Source organism: Rattus rattus, chromosome 6 (genome assembly GCF_011064425.1).
Source record: "Rattus rattus isolate New Zealand chromosome 6, Rrattus_CSIRO_v1, whole genome shotgun sequence".
NCBI classification, from domain to species: Eukaryota; Metazoa; Chordata; class Mammalia; order Rodentia; family Muridae; genus Rattus; species Rattus rattus.
In genome coordinates this window covers 55220283-55236121 of record NC_046159.1, presented here as the reverse complement: position 1 = coordinate 55236121, position 15839 = coordinate 55220283, and the positions used below count along the sequence as shown (strand labels likewise).

At 51.1% G+C, this 15839-nt stretch overlaps 1 protein-coding gene across 3 annotated transcripts in view; it reads left to right on the top strand.

The window, feature by feature from the left end:
• Window positions 1-15839, top strand: part of Slc6a6 (solute carrier family 6 member 6) — a 73337-nt gene that overhangs the window by 22045 nt on the left and 35453 nt on the right. The window contains exon 3 of one of the 3 annotated variants that reach the window (XM_032906090.1): window positions 5195-5311. The exons of the other annotated variants lie outside the window; for them this stretch is intronic. Coding sequence (XP_032761981.1) covers window positions 5293-5311 — 19 coding nt within the window. The 5' untranslated portion in view covers window positions 5195-5292. The remainder of the gene's footprint in view (window positions 1-5194; window positions 5312-15839) is intronic. 3 annotated transcript variants of the gene reach the window in all.

The window sequence follows — 15839 nt, the reverse complement described above, 5'->3', positions numbered from 1 at the left end:
CCCATAGCGGAAGCAGCGTGTGTCTAAACGCTTGGTGTGGCCGAGAGTGAAAGTAGTGAGCGGCTTTCAGGAAGCCAAGCCTTCGCCTGGCCTATCTTCTCAGCAGGGGCGGGGAAGGGGAGTGAAGAAGAGACTCACCTGCTGACCTCAGAGCTGCTTGTTGTGTCTGGGTGTTGATCTTGCTCCACTTAGGGGGACCAGACCCTGGGGACCAGTGGCCATATTCTGTAGCTCCAAGAAGGAGCCATAAGGTAACTGTTTTGGCGATGGGCATCCGTTAGGGAAAGGGCACAGCTGGGCTCTCACCCCAACACAGTGGCTGGAGGTCCTGAGAGAAATGCAGTTCTGATAAGTCTCACCTAGTGAGACACTCTACAGGGCTTGGGGGTTGGCCATAGAGAGCCAATCTGTTCCTTGTTTTGCATGTGATGGAGAACCAGGAGATCTGTGTTATCCCCGAGGCACACAACACCAGGCCTGGCTCTGTTTCTTCCCTTGGCAGAGGTGAGAAGGGCCTGATCAGGGTCAGTGCTTGTTTGAAAAGCTCACGAAATAAAAGCTGGTTGATCTTCCAGGGCAGAGGCTGTGTTATGTCTCCTGGAGCAAATCTGATCCTGTGCTCACAGCCCTTCCTCCAGCCTTACTTTGTGTAATTTGAGACGGTCCATTTAGTAGATGGTGCTACTGAGGCCCTCTGGGAGAAGCCAGGGTCCTGAGGTCAGCAGTGACCCATTAAATTCCAATTAAAATCTAGGTGAAGCAGCAGAGGAGGCCAGTAGATTTAGGGACCAGACTCTCAAAAGGAGGTGTCTTCCACTATGGCCTTCAGAGAACAAGGCTGCAGAAGCCAGAGGAGGGACCCTCCTTTCCAGTCATCAGTCACCTGACACCAGTATTAATGTAGAACTCGGCCACCGGGTGGGGGTGGGGGAGGTCAGAAGGAACTCCTTGACCAAATAAATAGATGAGTCAATTAAAAAGGATGGAGTTAGGGGCTATTTATAGCGGTGGCCTGAATCACAGGTATCCTTGCCCCACGGAGGAAAAGGAGACCTTCTTTTGGGTGGCCCAGGCTGTATACACGACTGCTAAGCTGATTAAGACTTGGGCTGCAGAGGGTGGGACCCTGGAGTCTGAGTGATGAGCCCTTGACTGTGACAGCTCAGGAAAGGTGAGGGGCCGCCCGCAGCGCTGCTGGGGCAGGCAGGGGCGGGGAGGGCTGTCAGCTCGTGGAAACGGCTTGCACCGGGACAGACTCTGGAGTTGGCTGTCTCTACCAAGGATAGTCACGGAGAATATCCATTCCCTGGACTTTGGCCTCCTGGTTGAACTTAATGGTTGAAAAAAAAAAAAGCCCTCTCTCTTAGCTGGAGGGGTTGGCATTTAGCAATTACAGCTGGTATCCCTGACGCTCACCTGAAGAACACTTAGCAAGGCCTGTGTGGCATGTCTGTTGCTGTTGTCACTGCCATCTGCCACATAGCCGCCACACCACGTGGCCGCATCCAGCCTGTGAAGGCAATTATGGTTTGGGTTAGCTCTGGAGATCTGGGCTCTTAATTTGGAGGGGGGGGGCATTATTTTGCAAAGTGGCCCCTCCACCTTTTGCCACTGTCAGTACTCTCCTGTGCCAAGTTGAAGGGGTTGGGACTTTGTGGCCTTAAAGGCGATAACCCGGAAACAATTCTGAGCTCAGCAGTTAAGGATCCAAGACTGCAGAGTGTGCTTCTTCCTGCTTGTGTAAACCTTGGTCAGGCGGCTTAACCTCTTGAGCCTTGGTTGGGCATCTACAGAGCGGGGCAGTGGCTCTCATCTTACTGGTTGGTAAGGGTTGGGCACCTAGAACCGGGCATCTTGGCATGTATTGGCTGAGCAGGTGGGTGTCTCTTGGTGTGCATATGACATTTCCAGAGTGCTTTTGTTCCTGCAGGCTAAGATGCTCTGACGTCTCATTACCTTTGGACTAATTAGGAGATGAGTGAGCGGCGGCAATCACTGGCGAAGGATTTAAGGGAAGAAGGGAAATATTTAGCCTGATTAAAAACAACTGCTATTAGGTGGAATTATATAAAGCACCCAGAGCTGTGTGGCCACATGTCAGCTGCACTTATTATTCCAACCATAGGAAAACAGTTGGAATTAGAGGAACAAAGGGTTGCTATGACTACAGCAAACCCAGGTCTTTCTCAGTGCACCTGGGGCAGACCCAGTCCCTCCCTCCCCCTCTGCCTGGAACAGAAAGCAATCTGAGGCTACCGGAGAAGGTACAGGATTACTGCTGGGGCACCAGAGCCTCATTGATGGGAGATGGATGTAGGCTGGGCAGGGAGGGCATCCCTGAGGAGGTAGCATTGAGGATGGAGGAGAGCCAGAAATAATTTGGGGTGCCTGGAAGTATATCCCACTGGAATTGCCAGGGCCTCCATGTGATTAGAAGTGGGAGAAGGTCTCCCTTTCTGGCTTTAGCTCTATTAAGAGACATCATATTTCTCTTGTTCTCTCTCTGTGTCTCCCACTCCCTCTCCCTCCCCCACTCTTTTTTTCTCCCTGTCTGTTTCTCTCTGTGTCTCTGTCCTTGTCTCTCTCTCTGTGTCTCTCTGTCTTAGTCTCTCTCTCTCTCTTAGTGTTGTACTGAGGGCAGGTAGAACCAGTGGCTATTCACATACTAGGCAAAGCTCTGGCATTGAACCACACCCTAAGCCCCTTATGGAGTTTTTTTTTTTACAGTATATATACATATATATGTATATATATATTTATATACACACATGTACGCCACGTGGATGCAGTGCCCACAGAGGCAAGAAGAGGGCACTAATCCCCTGGAACTGGAGTTACAGATGGTTGGGAGCTACCAAAAACTACCTAATCCTCTGCAGGAACAGACAGTGCTCTAAACCATGTCATCTCTCCAGCCACATGGAGTTTTTTTTTTTTTAAAGATGGCAAGTTATTTTCACCATGATGTAAAAGAGAAAACATTTTTAATAGCAAAACATTAGGAACGGGCTGGGGTGCACAGTGGCAAAGTACCTAGCATTTGAACCCCCTGGGCTACTGTCCTCCTCACAGCAGGAATAAAAAAAAAAACTGAGATGCTAGAAGGCAGGGATTCTGTCCCCCAAATAGTACCAGCTGGTGAAGGCTGTCCCAGATGGACATGGGCCATCAGCGTACATAGCCATGGAGCAAATGTCCTTGGGTAGACAAGAGTCAGAAGCAGTGATTGCTACCGTTCTCAGCCCTCCACAATGGCCAGCTCCCCTGAGTGGATTGAAAATGACTGAGGGAGGGGACAGGGAGGGGCAGTGGAAGAGGTGGGGTGTTAGGGTGACATTCCATGTTTGAGCCCAGCGGTCCAACTGGACACTGCCAGAGGTCCTGGCTGCCAGAGGTTTAGGGAGAATGTCAGTCACTTTTGTCATGATCTTGTCAGCTGGGGCTCTGAAGAACCTCTGGGAGCTCACCTAATCCCAACAGTGTTATTAAACAGGGCCCATTCTCTAGGGACTGCCTTGTGAGTTCTCTCTTGCATTGTGAGCGCTCTCTCCCTCTCTCTCTCCATGTGTTGTGCCCATGTGTGGGAGGAATGGTGAGGCTTTATAGCTTCAGCTTGTGGGGTTCCCCAGCCAGCTGGTTCCAACCTTGCTCTAGTGAGAGACAGTCTGGCCTCAGCAGTGGAGCCTGAGGCCTTTGAGGTCTGCCTCACTGTTGGTATCCATGGCAAGTATTTCTTTGGCTGGGAATATTCTGTTTCCACCCTGTAGGAAACTGAGTCCCCTTTCCCACAAATCCCAGACGTGTCCCTGTGGCATGTTGCTGGCTGTAAGAGGCTAGCGTAGATGATTTTTGCCCTTACCAGGATGCTGAGCTAAGGTGGACCTTCTGTATCCATGGCTGCCCACTGTGGTCAGGTGTGGTCTGTGACACTTTCTGCTTGGATTAGACAGGCAAGCCTCAGAAGTCACCCCACCAGCCCTCACCTTTGTCTCTCAAACTCCTCCCAGTTAGAAGAAGGCAGATGAAGTGTGTTGGCCTTGTCTAGAGTTGGAAGCTTGCTGGGTTACCTAGGACCAGGGCATGTATTTTTCCCTAAGCCTGGTTTTCTGTCTTTGTGAAATAAAAGGAGTGGGTTTGGTAAGGAGCAGCCAGAGGAGGGCCTCTGAAAGTCCTCTGGCTTTGCTAGGCCCCCAGTGTATGCAGGCTGGCACATGTGCGCTGTACCAGCCAACCAACGGCTCTTCCGCTGGTCAGTTTTGTTTGATATTTTATCCAGTGCCTCCCAGGTTCCAGCCCCACCCTTCCCAGCTTCTCTTAATTCTAAGACTCCTGGGAAGCCTATGTTAACAAGAGATTTCTGGGCTCCACCTTAAAGATTTGAGGTCCAGATGGGTCTAGGTACTCACGCTCTAGATTCTGTCTCAGGGTTCTACAGGCTCAGGCCAAGAGCAGACTGGCTGGGAGTGGTAGAAGCAGATGAAGCTCTCTGAGTTCAAAGCCAGCCTGGTTTATGATGAGTTCTGGGCCTGCCAGGACTCAATAGTGAGACCATGTGTCAAAAAAAAAAAAAAAAAAGACACTGAGGTTTCTCAAACTGATCTTGAAGCTTTGCCCAAAGTTTCCCAATTCTGAACCAGAGCTCAGCCCGTGGTGAATGGACGGTTTGATGTGGGAGGATCTGGCAGGATCTGAGGTGTACAAGGTGGCTTCCAATGGAGGTGGAACATAGGTGCTCCAAACAGAGGCTGGAAAGAGAAATACAGGAGAACGTGGCAGTCCTGGATCACAAAAGGAAGTCCCCACCCACCCAGGACTGAACTGAAAGGGCTGTTGACACTTAGGTTCTAGTGAACGTCAGAGAGAGAGCTCTGCAGGAAGCTGGGACTCATTGGTAGTTCTTGAGCTGGGTTTGACCTGGCTGCCAGGTAGAGTCTGCTAGGAGTGAGTTGGTGGGGCCACACCTCCAAGGAGTTTCCAGAGTTGGTATCTTATGATGCCCACCCAAAGTGGCGGGTCATGAGAAGGCAGTGCTGTGCCCTCGGTGGGCATCACAAGACCTTACCTGGGCTAGCAGTGGAGAGGCAGATGCGGGGGTTGCCCTGGGAGATGCCCTGTGCATGGAGGGAGACATAGCTAATTGTGTCAACCTCCACATACTCCCCACATGGATTTTAACGCTGAGTTTTTCTTCTAGCCAAGCAGTAGCTAGTGTTAGGCACCATCTTGTAGCCCTGGAAGCTGCTGCCACCGCCACCCGCTGCACCAACGTCCGTCAGCCTGACAGAGTTAGATATGACTCCTGTGCACCCAGGTTTGCAGTAGGAGTTTATTCTCTGCCTCTGGAGCCTACTATATCCACAGGGTGGGGATGTTAGGAGTGTCCCCACTCCCCCCACCCTCCAGTTCCCTCTCTGGAGCATGTCTCCTGTGGCCAATTGTGTTGGGCTACCCATGATAGAGTTCGGTAGGGCCATGGCCTTGACTTCCTCAACTACAGAGTGGGATTGTATCTGGATACGCTTCTGTGGGCCTATCATGCAGCTTCCAAGGGAATTTCCTGGTATTTGACAAACCTTTGGGGAAACACCTCAGTAGGCTCACACAAAGTCACCCACCTGGAGAGCTTGCTACTCAAGGAATGTGTGTGTGATAGAAATTGAAGGGAAGATTTGGGGCTCTCCAAAACACCAAAAGACTGTTCATCTTCTTAGGGAAGTTGTGCTCTGCGGCTGGGAACAGGTTCCAGGTTATCCTTCCTCTCTTTCGAGCACATTCTAAGTGTCTGTCTGTCTGTCACTGTGCTTTGCCCTGTGGCTCTGCAGTGCTTGCACTGAGCATCAGCAGACCCCTCAACACTCTTTGATGTGTTTACTGTGATTGACGTCAGGAAACAGCTAGGACTCTGAGTGGGCGGGGTGAGTGACAGACAGCTGAGCACAGGCTGGTGGTAGGTTGAGAGAGGCCATGAGGCCATTACCCTGGAGGCTGGCTGTCACTGCCTGATGAGGGTTCTGATCATTACTCTTGGATGGTCTAGTGTTCCTCATCAAGGGCACTCTGGAACCAAGGTGTGGACTGTGAGGAAGAATCCTTTGGAGGTCTTCAGCTTCAAGGGGGGTGGGGTAAGGAAGCAGGTACAATGTTTCTTTTGTTCAGAACAGAGGGTGACTCTGGGGAGAGGGTGCCATGATTTTAGGTCCATAATCTGATTGGGCTTTGGTGTGAGTGAGGACGAATATCCTTCTTGTAGGGGAGAAAGAAACATTAAAAGAGGAACACTGCAGGAAGGGGTGCATTTAAAAATATCACCCAGACATTGTGCCCACTGCTCAGAGGGTAAGGCTGAGGCCCAGGGGCAGTGACTTGCCTGAGGCCACAGAGCAGAATACATAGCCTGCTCTCCATGAAACAGGAATTCAGACAGCACCAATGGTTACATTAGGGGCCTGGTCGTGTGGAGGGGTTCCAAGGTGGCCTGGCTAACACTTGGGGCTTCTTTTGCATTTCTGCAGAGAGAAAAAGAGAAAAGGGCTCTGTTTCCCTTTCATACATAGAGTACACAGGTGCAGCCTTGGGTTTCTGTAGCTTGAAAAGAGGAAGTTTGTAGACTTGGTAGAGGCCTCCGGGAATAATCCTGGGCTCCTGCCCCAGGACCCTGGTGCCCCACCCCCACTACAAGAGGCCCATGGCCCTGATGCTGGGGAAGTGAGGCTGCTAGAGGTGAATGACAGCCCTGTGGCCGGGTGAGTCAGTGCCAGGAGCGGGTGCCTGCTGACTCACCCTCCCCTGGCTCCTCAGCTGAGGGGGAGGAGAAAGGGGTGGGAAGGGGGAGGGGCAGAGCTGCCCCTTTAGAGCTTAGACCTTGTCCACCTAGAGACTGAAGCAGACAGGTGTTTGGCCAGGTCAGGAACTAGGCGAGGTGTCCCTGAAGCTTTGTGAATACACAGTCCCTAGGTGCACACACCCCAGCCCTGCTTCTAAGACAGGCCCTGAGCACCCGGGAGACACCATGGTGTAATCATGTCTCCCTACTTCCTCCTTCTCCCTCCCCCATCAATTCCTCCCTCTTTTCTCCCCCCTTCTCTTCCTCCTTCTTCTGCCTCCCCCCTCCTTTTTGCCCTCCCTTCCTTCCTTCTCTCCCCTCCCTCCTTTCCTCCCCCTCCTCCTGTCCAGCTTTGTTATTATAAGCTGGAGGTCTGCTGGATAGAATTGGTGGCTAGACCTTACTCCCCCAGCCCCCAGCCCCCAGCCTAGGCTTTGGGGGTCCCGCTCAGAGGGGAGGGGTCTTTCCTGGACCTCCTCTTTGCAGCCTCTTCTTACCTTGGAAGCCCCTCCTGTCTTTCCTATGAACTTCCCATAATTTTTATGTTGCTTTCCCACTGTTTCTGATTCTAGGGAACAATAGGATGACCCTGTAACCAGACCAAACAAGTAGATGACAGGCAGGTGACAGATGGGGCTTTGTTTCCACACAGCCACCTCCTGCCATCAGGGAGAATTACTGCTCCTCTGAGCCAGGCCTGGAGTCACGTTTTTTTGTAGAAGGTTGTCCCTGTCCTTTGCAGAGCTTGGCTTCATCTCTGGAGTCTGGTGCTAGCCCTGTGCTGACAGACACTGTCTTCCCCATATCATCAGTGGTGGGTCTTAGGAAGGTCAGCTCCCCATTGGTTCTTTGCAACACAAAACAGCTGCCTTGCACCCATCCCCAGAGTAGGTCTGCTCAGGGGGGACAGAGTGGAGCTCTAGGGTGTTGGGGTTAAATGACCAAAGGTCACATAACACCCAAGTAGACCCTTCAGGCTCACTTCCTAAGCTAGAAGGAGGGCTAGCCAGGGACTCAGGGGTAGCTGGGACTTGTAGATGAAAGTGTTTTTACCCCTCAGTGGGACAGTGGCCACTGTTTAAACCTGACCTGGAGGTCCTGTGTCCACAGGTACTGGCTTCCTCAGGTCACTTTTATTTGCCAGGTCTGGTAGAGCTGTCTTATTTATTTGTTTGCGTTTTTGAGACAGAGTCTCACATTGTGTAGCTCTGTCTGGACTAGAATTTGCTATATAGACCAGGTTAGCTTCCAACTCCAACTGCCTCTGCCTCCTGAGTGCTGAGATTAAAGATGTGTACCACTATGCCTGGCCATATACATACATACATACATACATACATACATACATACATACATACATACATACATATTTGAGCTACCATGTGTGTGCTGGGAATGGGTCCCAAGTCCTCTGGAAGAACACTGGTGTTCTTAACTGCTGAACCAGCCCTCCAGATCCTAGTCTGACTGTCTTTGTGTATTCTTTCCGCTCTCCTCAGAACTCTGTACCACCAGGTCTTTTGGTTAGGTCTCAGCTTGATGGCAGTATGGTGGGAAGCATGAACTATCTGGATATAGATTCCAGCTGTGTGCGTGGCTGTAAACAGAACCCCCACATCGCTGTCTCTTCTTGGCCCTGTAAGCTGGTAAAAGGCATTATTCAATTTTGCAGGTTCCATCTGGAGGTTCTCTAACATCCTGGGGGACACCAGTGTCCTGGATTCTGGGTATAAATCCTGAGTATTTGGGGCAAGAGTGTATCTGCTCTGAGCCTCAGCCTCCCATCCTGGGCTTCAGAGGGTGGGGCTGCATCCAGATTAGAGTGGGAGGGATGCTGTGTCCCAGGTAGACAGTCACCCTGCCCAGAGATGGAGAGCTAAGATAATGCAAGTTCACTTTCACTTGGAGGAGAGCAAGGCTGTTCATTGTTTTGTGCTCTGTTGCTGGCCAGGGAAACTGCCAGCTTCCTGGTTGACCTCATGGGGACAAGCCACTGTGGCTCAAGCCAGTGGTCCAAGTATATATATCCTGACAAGCCTCTCCTGCCCTGCCTTCACTGGGGTTACGATGACTGAGGTGGGCCAGTGGTCTGACTGAAGTGGACCTGGAGGGCCCCGGTCTGGGTCGCACCCCTTTTTCTTTGTGTTTAGAGGGCAATGTGCTAGAGAAGTTGGAAAATAGACCAGTGCAGTCCAGATCTCTTAAGACACCTCGGAGGATGCGGTCCCAGGGGGTCCCAGTCCCAGAGGCACCTTTGGTGTTGGGAGTCTTGAGGTGTCCATTTTCCCAGCTCCCTGCTCTTCTGTTCCTTTTGCCTGCCAAACCCCTGGAGATGGTTCAGTTGTCACGTTTGACTTAGCCTCTTTGTACAAATAGAAAACCAAAAGATGAAGGCTATGCGATTCAATTAAATGATCAAATCTGTGAAAGGGGTATGTACTTAAAAAAAAACAAAGGCTTTAAAAAATTAATTTCTCCTTAATTTTTTTTTTTGAGCCAGTCTCATGTAGCCCAGGCTAACCTGAAACTTACTATGTAGCTGAGGATGACCTTGAACTCCTGATCCTGGTGCTTCCTCCCAACAGCTGAGATTACCTAGCTCTTATGTCCTCTTACAGAAGCATTTACACTGCTTAAAGAGCAGAGCTGCATTGTTAACTCAGCTCACTTGATTCAGTGAGCTTCCTCTAAACACTTCGTAGGGCCAAGCATGGAACCTGAGAAGAACAGCATACCCTTGGCAGACAATTCTAGTAGATCCCAGCCCTCCTACTCAGACATTACTAATGGATCCCAGCCCTCCTGCTCAGACATTACTAATGGATCCCAGCCCTCCTGCTCCTTGCACTTGGATGTATCTATTAGTCTGTAGAGACTGTACCAACAGACCCCTTTTGATCTGTGAGATGTTCTTGCTGACAGAAGCAGGCCCCTGTGCAGTGTTGTTTTATCTGTGCCCACAACACAGTCCCATGACCCCTGGCCCAGCCTGTCATGTCATGTGGCCCCTCACTTCCCTGTTTGCCCTTGAGTTTGGTTCCCTAATCTGTCAGCTGGCTCAGTGGCTTGCAGCTTGTCTTTAATTTTTAAAAAATTATTTTTATTGAATGTGTATGGGTGTGTGTGTGTGTGTGTGTGTGTGTGTGTGTGTGTGTGAAGGTGAGAGGACAACCTTCTGGAGTCAGTTTACTCCTTCCACCTTGTGGGTTCTAGGTTGTGGCAAAGCACTTTTGCCCACAGAGCCATCTCATCAGCCTATAGCTGGCCTCCTCCTCTTCCTCTTCTCATTTAGTCAAAGAGTTTATTTAGTTTTATTTTATGGTTATGAGTATTTTGTCTGCATGCATGTCTGTGCACCACATGCCAGCCAGAGTGGGTGTTGGATCACCTGGGCACCAGACTCACAGGTCGTGAACTACCATGGTGCTGAGACTAGAGTAGCATCCTCTGAACGAGCAGTAAACAGTCTTAACCACTGAGCCATCCCTCCAGCCCTGTAGCTGGCTTCTTAAAGGCACCAGGCTCCATTTACTTATGAAGTTGTACAGATGGTATCCATTGACTGTCACAAGTTGTTAAGAACATGGCTTTGGAAGTTTGGATGGACCCAGGAGCCATTCACAACTCAAGTATACATCATGAGGCCATGACCAAGTGACTTCACTTCTCTGGGTGCCATCAGCAAGGTAATGAAGGCATGTCTTATTTACTTACAGTATGTCGAGAACACTGAAAATCTATAACTTTCTTTATAGGTTCCAAGTATATTTATTATTATTATTATTATTATTATTATTATTATTATTATTATTATTATTTATTCAAGTGTATGCCAATGAGTGAAATGAAGCACAGAGAGACTGCTCCTTGCCCTGGGTCACACATCTTTATGGCCTCCCCTTGCAGGCTTCTGCCTACTACTATTGGCTCCGCAGTGAATAGGGAAAGGACAGGAGGGAGGCTCTTTTCTGGAAGGGACACTACAAAGGGGTCTAGCCACAGGCTCACTTCTGCAGGGTTAAGATGCCTCCACGTGTGCAATGGGTGTCGGACCTGTCTCCTGTCCCAGTTTTGAGAGCTGCTCACACTGTACACAGAACATCTCATTCCTCCTGCAGAGGCTCCCCGAGTGACAGCCCAGTCTCTCACCAAGTTCTCTGTGAGGATGTGCTGTGTGCTAGGCACTGGGGTGGGGTGGGGTGGGGACAAGCACAAGAGGAAACAGACCCATGCCTGACTCCTTGATAAGAGATACTGGATGGTGAAAGTGTCAGCAATAAAATTTTAATCGTTTCTAGTGGGGGTCTTTTGTTCAAGGGGATCAAGCTTCTGCAGGAGAGTGCTAACACTGAGAGCTGGGATTTGGTGCTCCCTTGTCTTAGAGTATAAAGGCAAATGCTGGGGAGGTAGGGGCAGCTTAAATCAACTTCAAGACCTGCTTGGCTGGTACGTGGATGTCTGAGGGCCACAGGGGCTAGACAGGCCCTGAGAGGGAAGCTGGTAGGAGCTGTCTCTTGAGTCCCCTGTCTGTGAGCTCTGCATCGGACAGGTCATTTTTCTGACCCAGCAGCCCTGTGTTTGTTCAATAGACTCTTCTGATCTCTACTGCTGTAGGCGTGGAGCAAGATGGGGGATTCAGGCTCCATCTGCCCTGGCCCCTGTGTATGGCCTGGGGTGGGCTACCATTTCTCTACATACCCATCTGATCTGTTATGTGGGAACACATTGGAAGTCTCAGCTGTGGAGCAGCAGCTCAGTGGTAGAGCGTTTGCCTGGCACATGCCAGGACTTTGGTTCAAACCCCCTGAGCTACATAAGCCTGGTGGGATGGTGCTGACCTGTAATTCCAGCACTGCAAAGGGAAAGATGGAGGCAGGAAGGGGGAATCAGATGTTCAAGGTCATCTCTGCTATTAGTGAGTTCAAGGCCAGCGTGGGATACATGAGACCCTGTCTTCCCCCTCTGCACAGCTCCCTTCCTGTCCTCCAAAGAATGACAGAATGGGAAACAGTTCTGATATAGTTTAGCCTACGTACTAAAAAAATGTCTGATGTTTTTAAGCTGGACAGAGAGTACAAAAGTACATCTGGCTGACGTCACTGGCCCCAGGGTCAACCTGACTGTGTATGTGGCAAAACTTGTCAGTGATCTTCAAGCAAGCCAGCGTTCAGGCACAGCCACATCTGGCATGCCAGCCCAGGAAAAGGGACAGTGTTTTCAGCTGTACAGGGAGGGACACTTAGTCCTGGAGCCTATAACTCCATGCATTCTAATCACCTGTAGCTGTGGTAACCACGAGGAAGCTCCCAGAATGAGAATTAGGCGTCTTCACCACTGCAGAACAACCCTGGGCCCCGAGCCAAGAGAAACAGCTCCTGGCTTGGAGAAGCAGGCTGCAGACAGATGGTGTGAAAGGGATTCACTACGCCCGTGCTGTGGCCACTTGATCACCATGGGGGTGGACTGGCCTAACTGAGTCTGTAAAGGTGGACCATAGGGAGGGTGTCTCATAGAAGTCAGGTTGGGCCAACAGAGAGCTGGCAGAGGCAGAGGAATGCCTCAGGGTCTGGGTGGTACCAGCTCATTCCAGTGACCTGGATTCAGAATTGACTTGGCCTTGCTCATATCCCTTTGTGTGGGTTGAAGGCTTTGCCCACCGTGGGGTTGGTAATAATGACACCAGCTCTTACTTTAGGGAGTGCTTGCTATATGCCATTTGCTGTTCTGAGCTATCCTGTGCACCCCCTTGTTTCTTTCTCTGTACCCCAAGACAGGCACTACTGCTTCAATGAAAACATTGAAAAACAGAGAGACTGAGTATCTTGCCTAAGGTCATTCAGACCTTTTAAGTGGCTCTCAGCCCCTCTGTCAAGGCTCATGTTCCCTTCAGGGACCAAGCTGCTACCACAGGTACTGGAGCAGCCGGCACAGGGAGTGAGAGGAACTATAGCATTTCTGTAGGGCCAGTGTTTAACAGGAAGGGGGGATGGGGGACTGTGGGGGTATAGGGGTTTGTAAAGGTCTTGCTTGAGACCTAGCAGGGCCAGGGGGTGGGGTGGGCTTTGCATTTCCCTCTAGCAATGAGTAGAGAGCTGGGGTCCATTATGAATGTGATTTTTAAGCTGCCTTCAGCTGCTGCATGAGAATAGACTTGGGGGGGGGCAGCAGAGCAGCAAGGAGACCTATGAGGAGACTGCTGTAGATGCCTGCGCTAGGGGCTGCTGGCAGAGAGAGAGAGAGAGAGAGAGAGAGAGAGAGAGAGAGAGAGAGAGAGAGAGAGAGAGAGGTTGCTATGGTGACAGGGACGTAGGGGTGGATGCCAAGAATGTGCAGAATGGATCTGCAGGTCTTGCTGGAATGGTACGTTGCAGGGCCGCTCGGGCACACTCGAGGGTCTTGGAATAAGAATGCAAGAGGGAAAAGGAAAAAAGGACAGGGTGCCTGAGTCTCTGCAGGGCCATCTCTGGATCCAGGGAAGTCCAAAGCTTGGGTGGTGCCTGCCCCCAAGTCAACAGTCCTGTGATTTCCAGCCAAGCTGAGGTGATGCTGAGGCAGGACCACTGGGCCCTGAGTTCTCCAAAGGCAAATGGGTTTGGACCACACACCTACAGGTAGGATGGTGAGGATGGATCAGACTCCTGGATGTACCTGAGTGACCAAGGAGTCCCCATGGAGACCTTGGTACCCAGCAGAGGACAAGCACTGCACTGCCTCACTAAGGCCCCAGCCACCACGGTTCAGTCTCAGGTGGCATGGTGACAGATGGAGTCCTGAGAGCATACAGGGATAGATTCCTTATATAGCCAATCAGTCTAGACACAGGGGTCTTTGGGAACCCTCCACACTCAGGGTTCTCTGAGAACAAACTTGTTAGTGGGTCTGGGGGCCCAGAATGTAGAACCAGGGCTGTCAGGACAGCAGGCCACAGGGCATCAGAATCTGGCTTCTTAGAGGACCTGCAAGCCTTGGCCAGTAGCTGACAGTGAGGCAAGGAGACCCTTGTGTGGCTCCCATCTCTCCCTAGTGCTGCGGGCTGCCCTTTCTCCTCCTCTTTCTCCCTTAGGTTTAAAGGCTAGGCTGACCTCGTGAAGTCTCAAGGACTGAGACGTGTCCAAAGGGTGGATCAGCCCTTCTCAGTTGGAGGCTCCAGGTCATTCTTGAGCGGACCCTTCCCTGGGAGGGAGCTGAGTCCCACATCCTCCAATTATGCGCCCACCGCAGGCCACAATGAGCTGTTCAGATAACCATCGGGGGCTGCTGACCTGCTGCAGGAACAATGCTGGCCGCTCGAGCTGTTTTCACAGTGGCCACGGATCTGCAGAGCCATGAGGCCCCGGGGGAGCCACAGAGAAAGGCCATGCGGATGCTCCCCCAGACAGAGGAAGGACTCCGGGGGCTGCCCAGTGGCTCCAGGAAGCCTTTCTTGGTCTGCTCACTGCCAGATAGTGAAACAATTGGGGTCCCCCACCCCAAGCCAGCCAGTGAGAGGAAGGAGGCGTGGGGGAAGCAGAGTTATTGAGCTTCTGGGCCTCTGCTCCTTGCCGAGCCCCCCGGGGACCTGGCATGTCATTTCTGTGTACCTTAGTGTTTCCATCAGACACGCTGAACCTTAGCATAAGACCTCACCATTTCCCTCTTGGAGTTGAGGTTCTGTTGGCACAGCAGCACTTTCCTGGTGTCCTACTGCGTGCCGGGCTTCAACGGTATAAACGGGATAGATCCTTATCTCCATAAGCCTATGGTCTGGCTGTGGAGAAGACAGCAACTGGGAAGTGTGTGCGTGGCCAGTTCAGTTGCTCTTGAGGTAGGGCTGGCTGTGGGAAGACAAATGCAGCCAAGCAGGTGAAGGTGCTCTGTCCGAGGGCATGTGCTAGGAACAGCATGACCTGCATGTATTTCAGTGGGTGCTCGGATGAAGAACACAGATCCTGTGTGCCCTGACCTTCCAGTTTTGCAAGAGAACTTCAAATTTTCCATTTTTCCTCTGAACTCTGATACTTCGATGTCAGCTCCCTGCTTGGATGATAAAGACAAAAATGAAGGATGTCCTAGGCTATGTGGCTACCTTCGCTGTCACTCTTTTTATTCTGCAGATAGGGAAGCCAAGGCTCAGAAAAGAGCAGGAAGGAAGGACCACTAGCTCTGGGTGCCCCCAGCCCAGCCTTATCCTGCGGCCCTGTGCCATGTTGTGTGTAAATCCGTGCACAAAAGGCCCTGACTTGACACGGGGCTCTAATGTGCTTGGTTATCTCTATGTGTTCTTTGATGGCATGAATGGATGGATGGTGACTACCACTGGGTGTGTCACTGCCTCTCAGCTAAGCTTCAGAGACACAAGGAGATGCTACAAGAAGATCAGCTGGTACAACCCTCCACCCAGGGTGGGGTCCAAGCAGGAGGTGCCTGAGGGTGACCCTGAACTGTGCCAGGGGTTTAGGAGGTCTCCTTATGTCTGAGACCAGCTGGTGCCAGAGAGCAAGACCCCTGCTTGCTAGGATCCTTGCGTTTAGCCTGGAGTCAGCAGACCAAAGAATGGATACTAAATAGCAAGTCCTGGTTCACAGCCTGGGGGAGGGACTCAGACTTTCGCTTTCTAGGCAAGCGCTCTACCACTGAGCTAAATCCCCAACCCCGGATTCAGACTTTCTTTGCATATTCCCCACTTGCTCGGCTTCTGCATCGTATTCTCAACTGCCACAAGCATCCTTGTACAATTCTATATAAGAAAGCCTTGTATTTTTCCTGCTACAAAACGTTCTGTAGCTGTCCATTTTCTGTACTGTTTTCCCAGTATCGTGTCCTGTGTAATATTCTCTTCCTGTTTCACTTCTTCACCCAGGAGCAGGTGCCTCCTGTAGGTCAGGGTCTACACCAGATTCTACACTGAGGCTTAACTGAGATGGGAGTTGCTGGGTTTTGTGCAGACTTCAAATCAGAAGTGTCTGTCTATGTGGAGTGCTGAAGACAGGCTCCCTCCTTTGAAAGACGGCTGGAACTGTCCAGGGTACACAGGCTG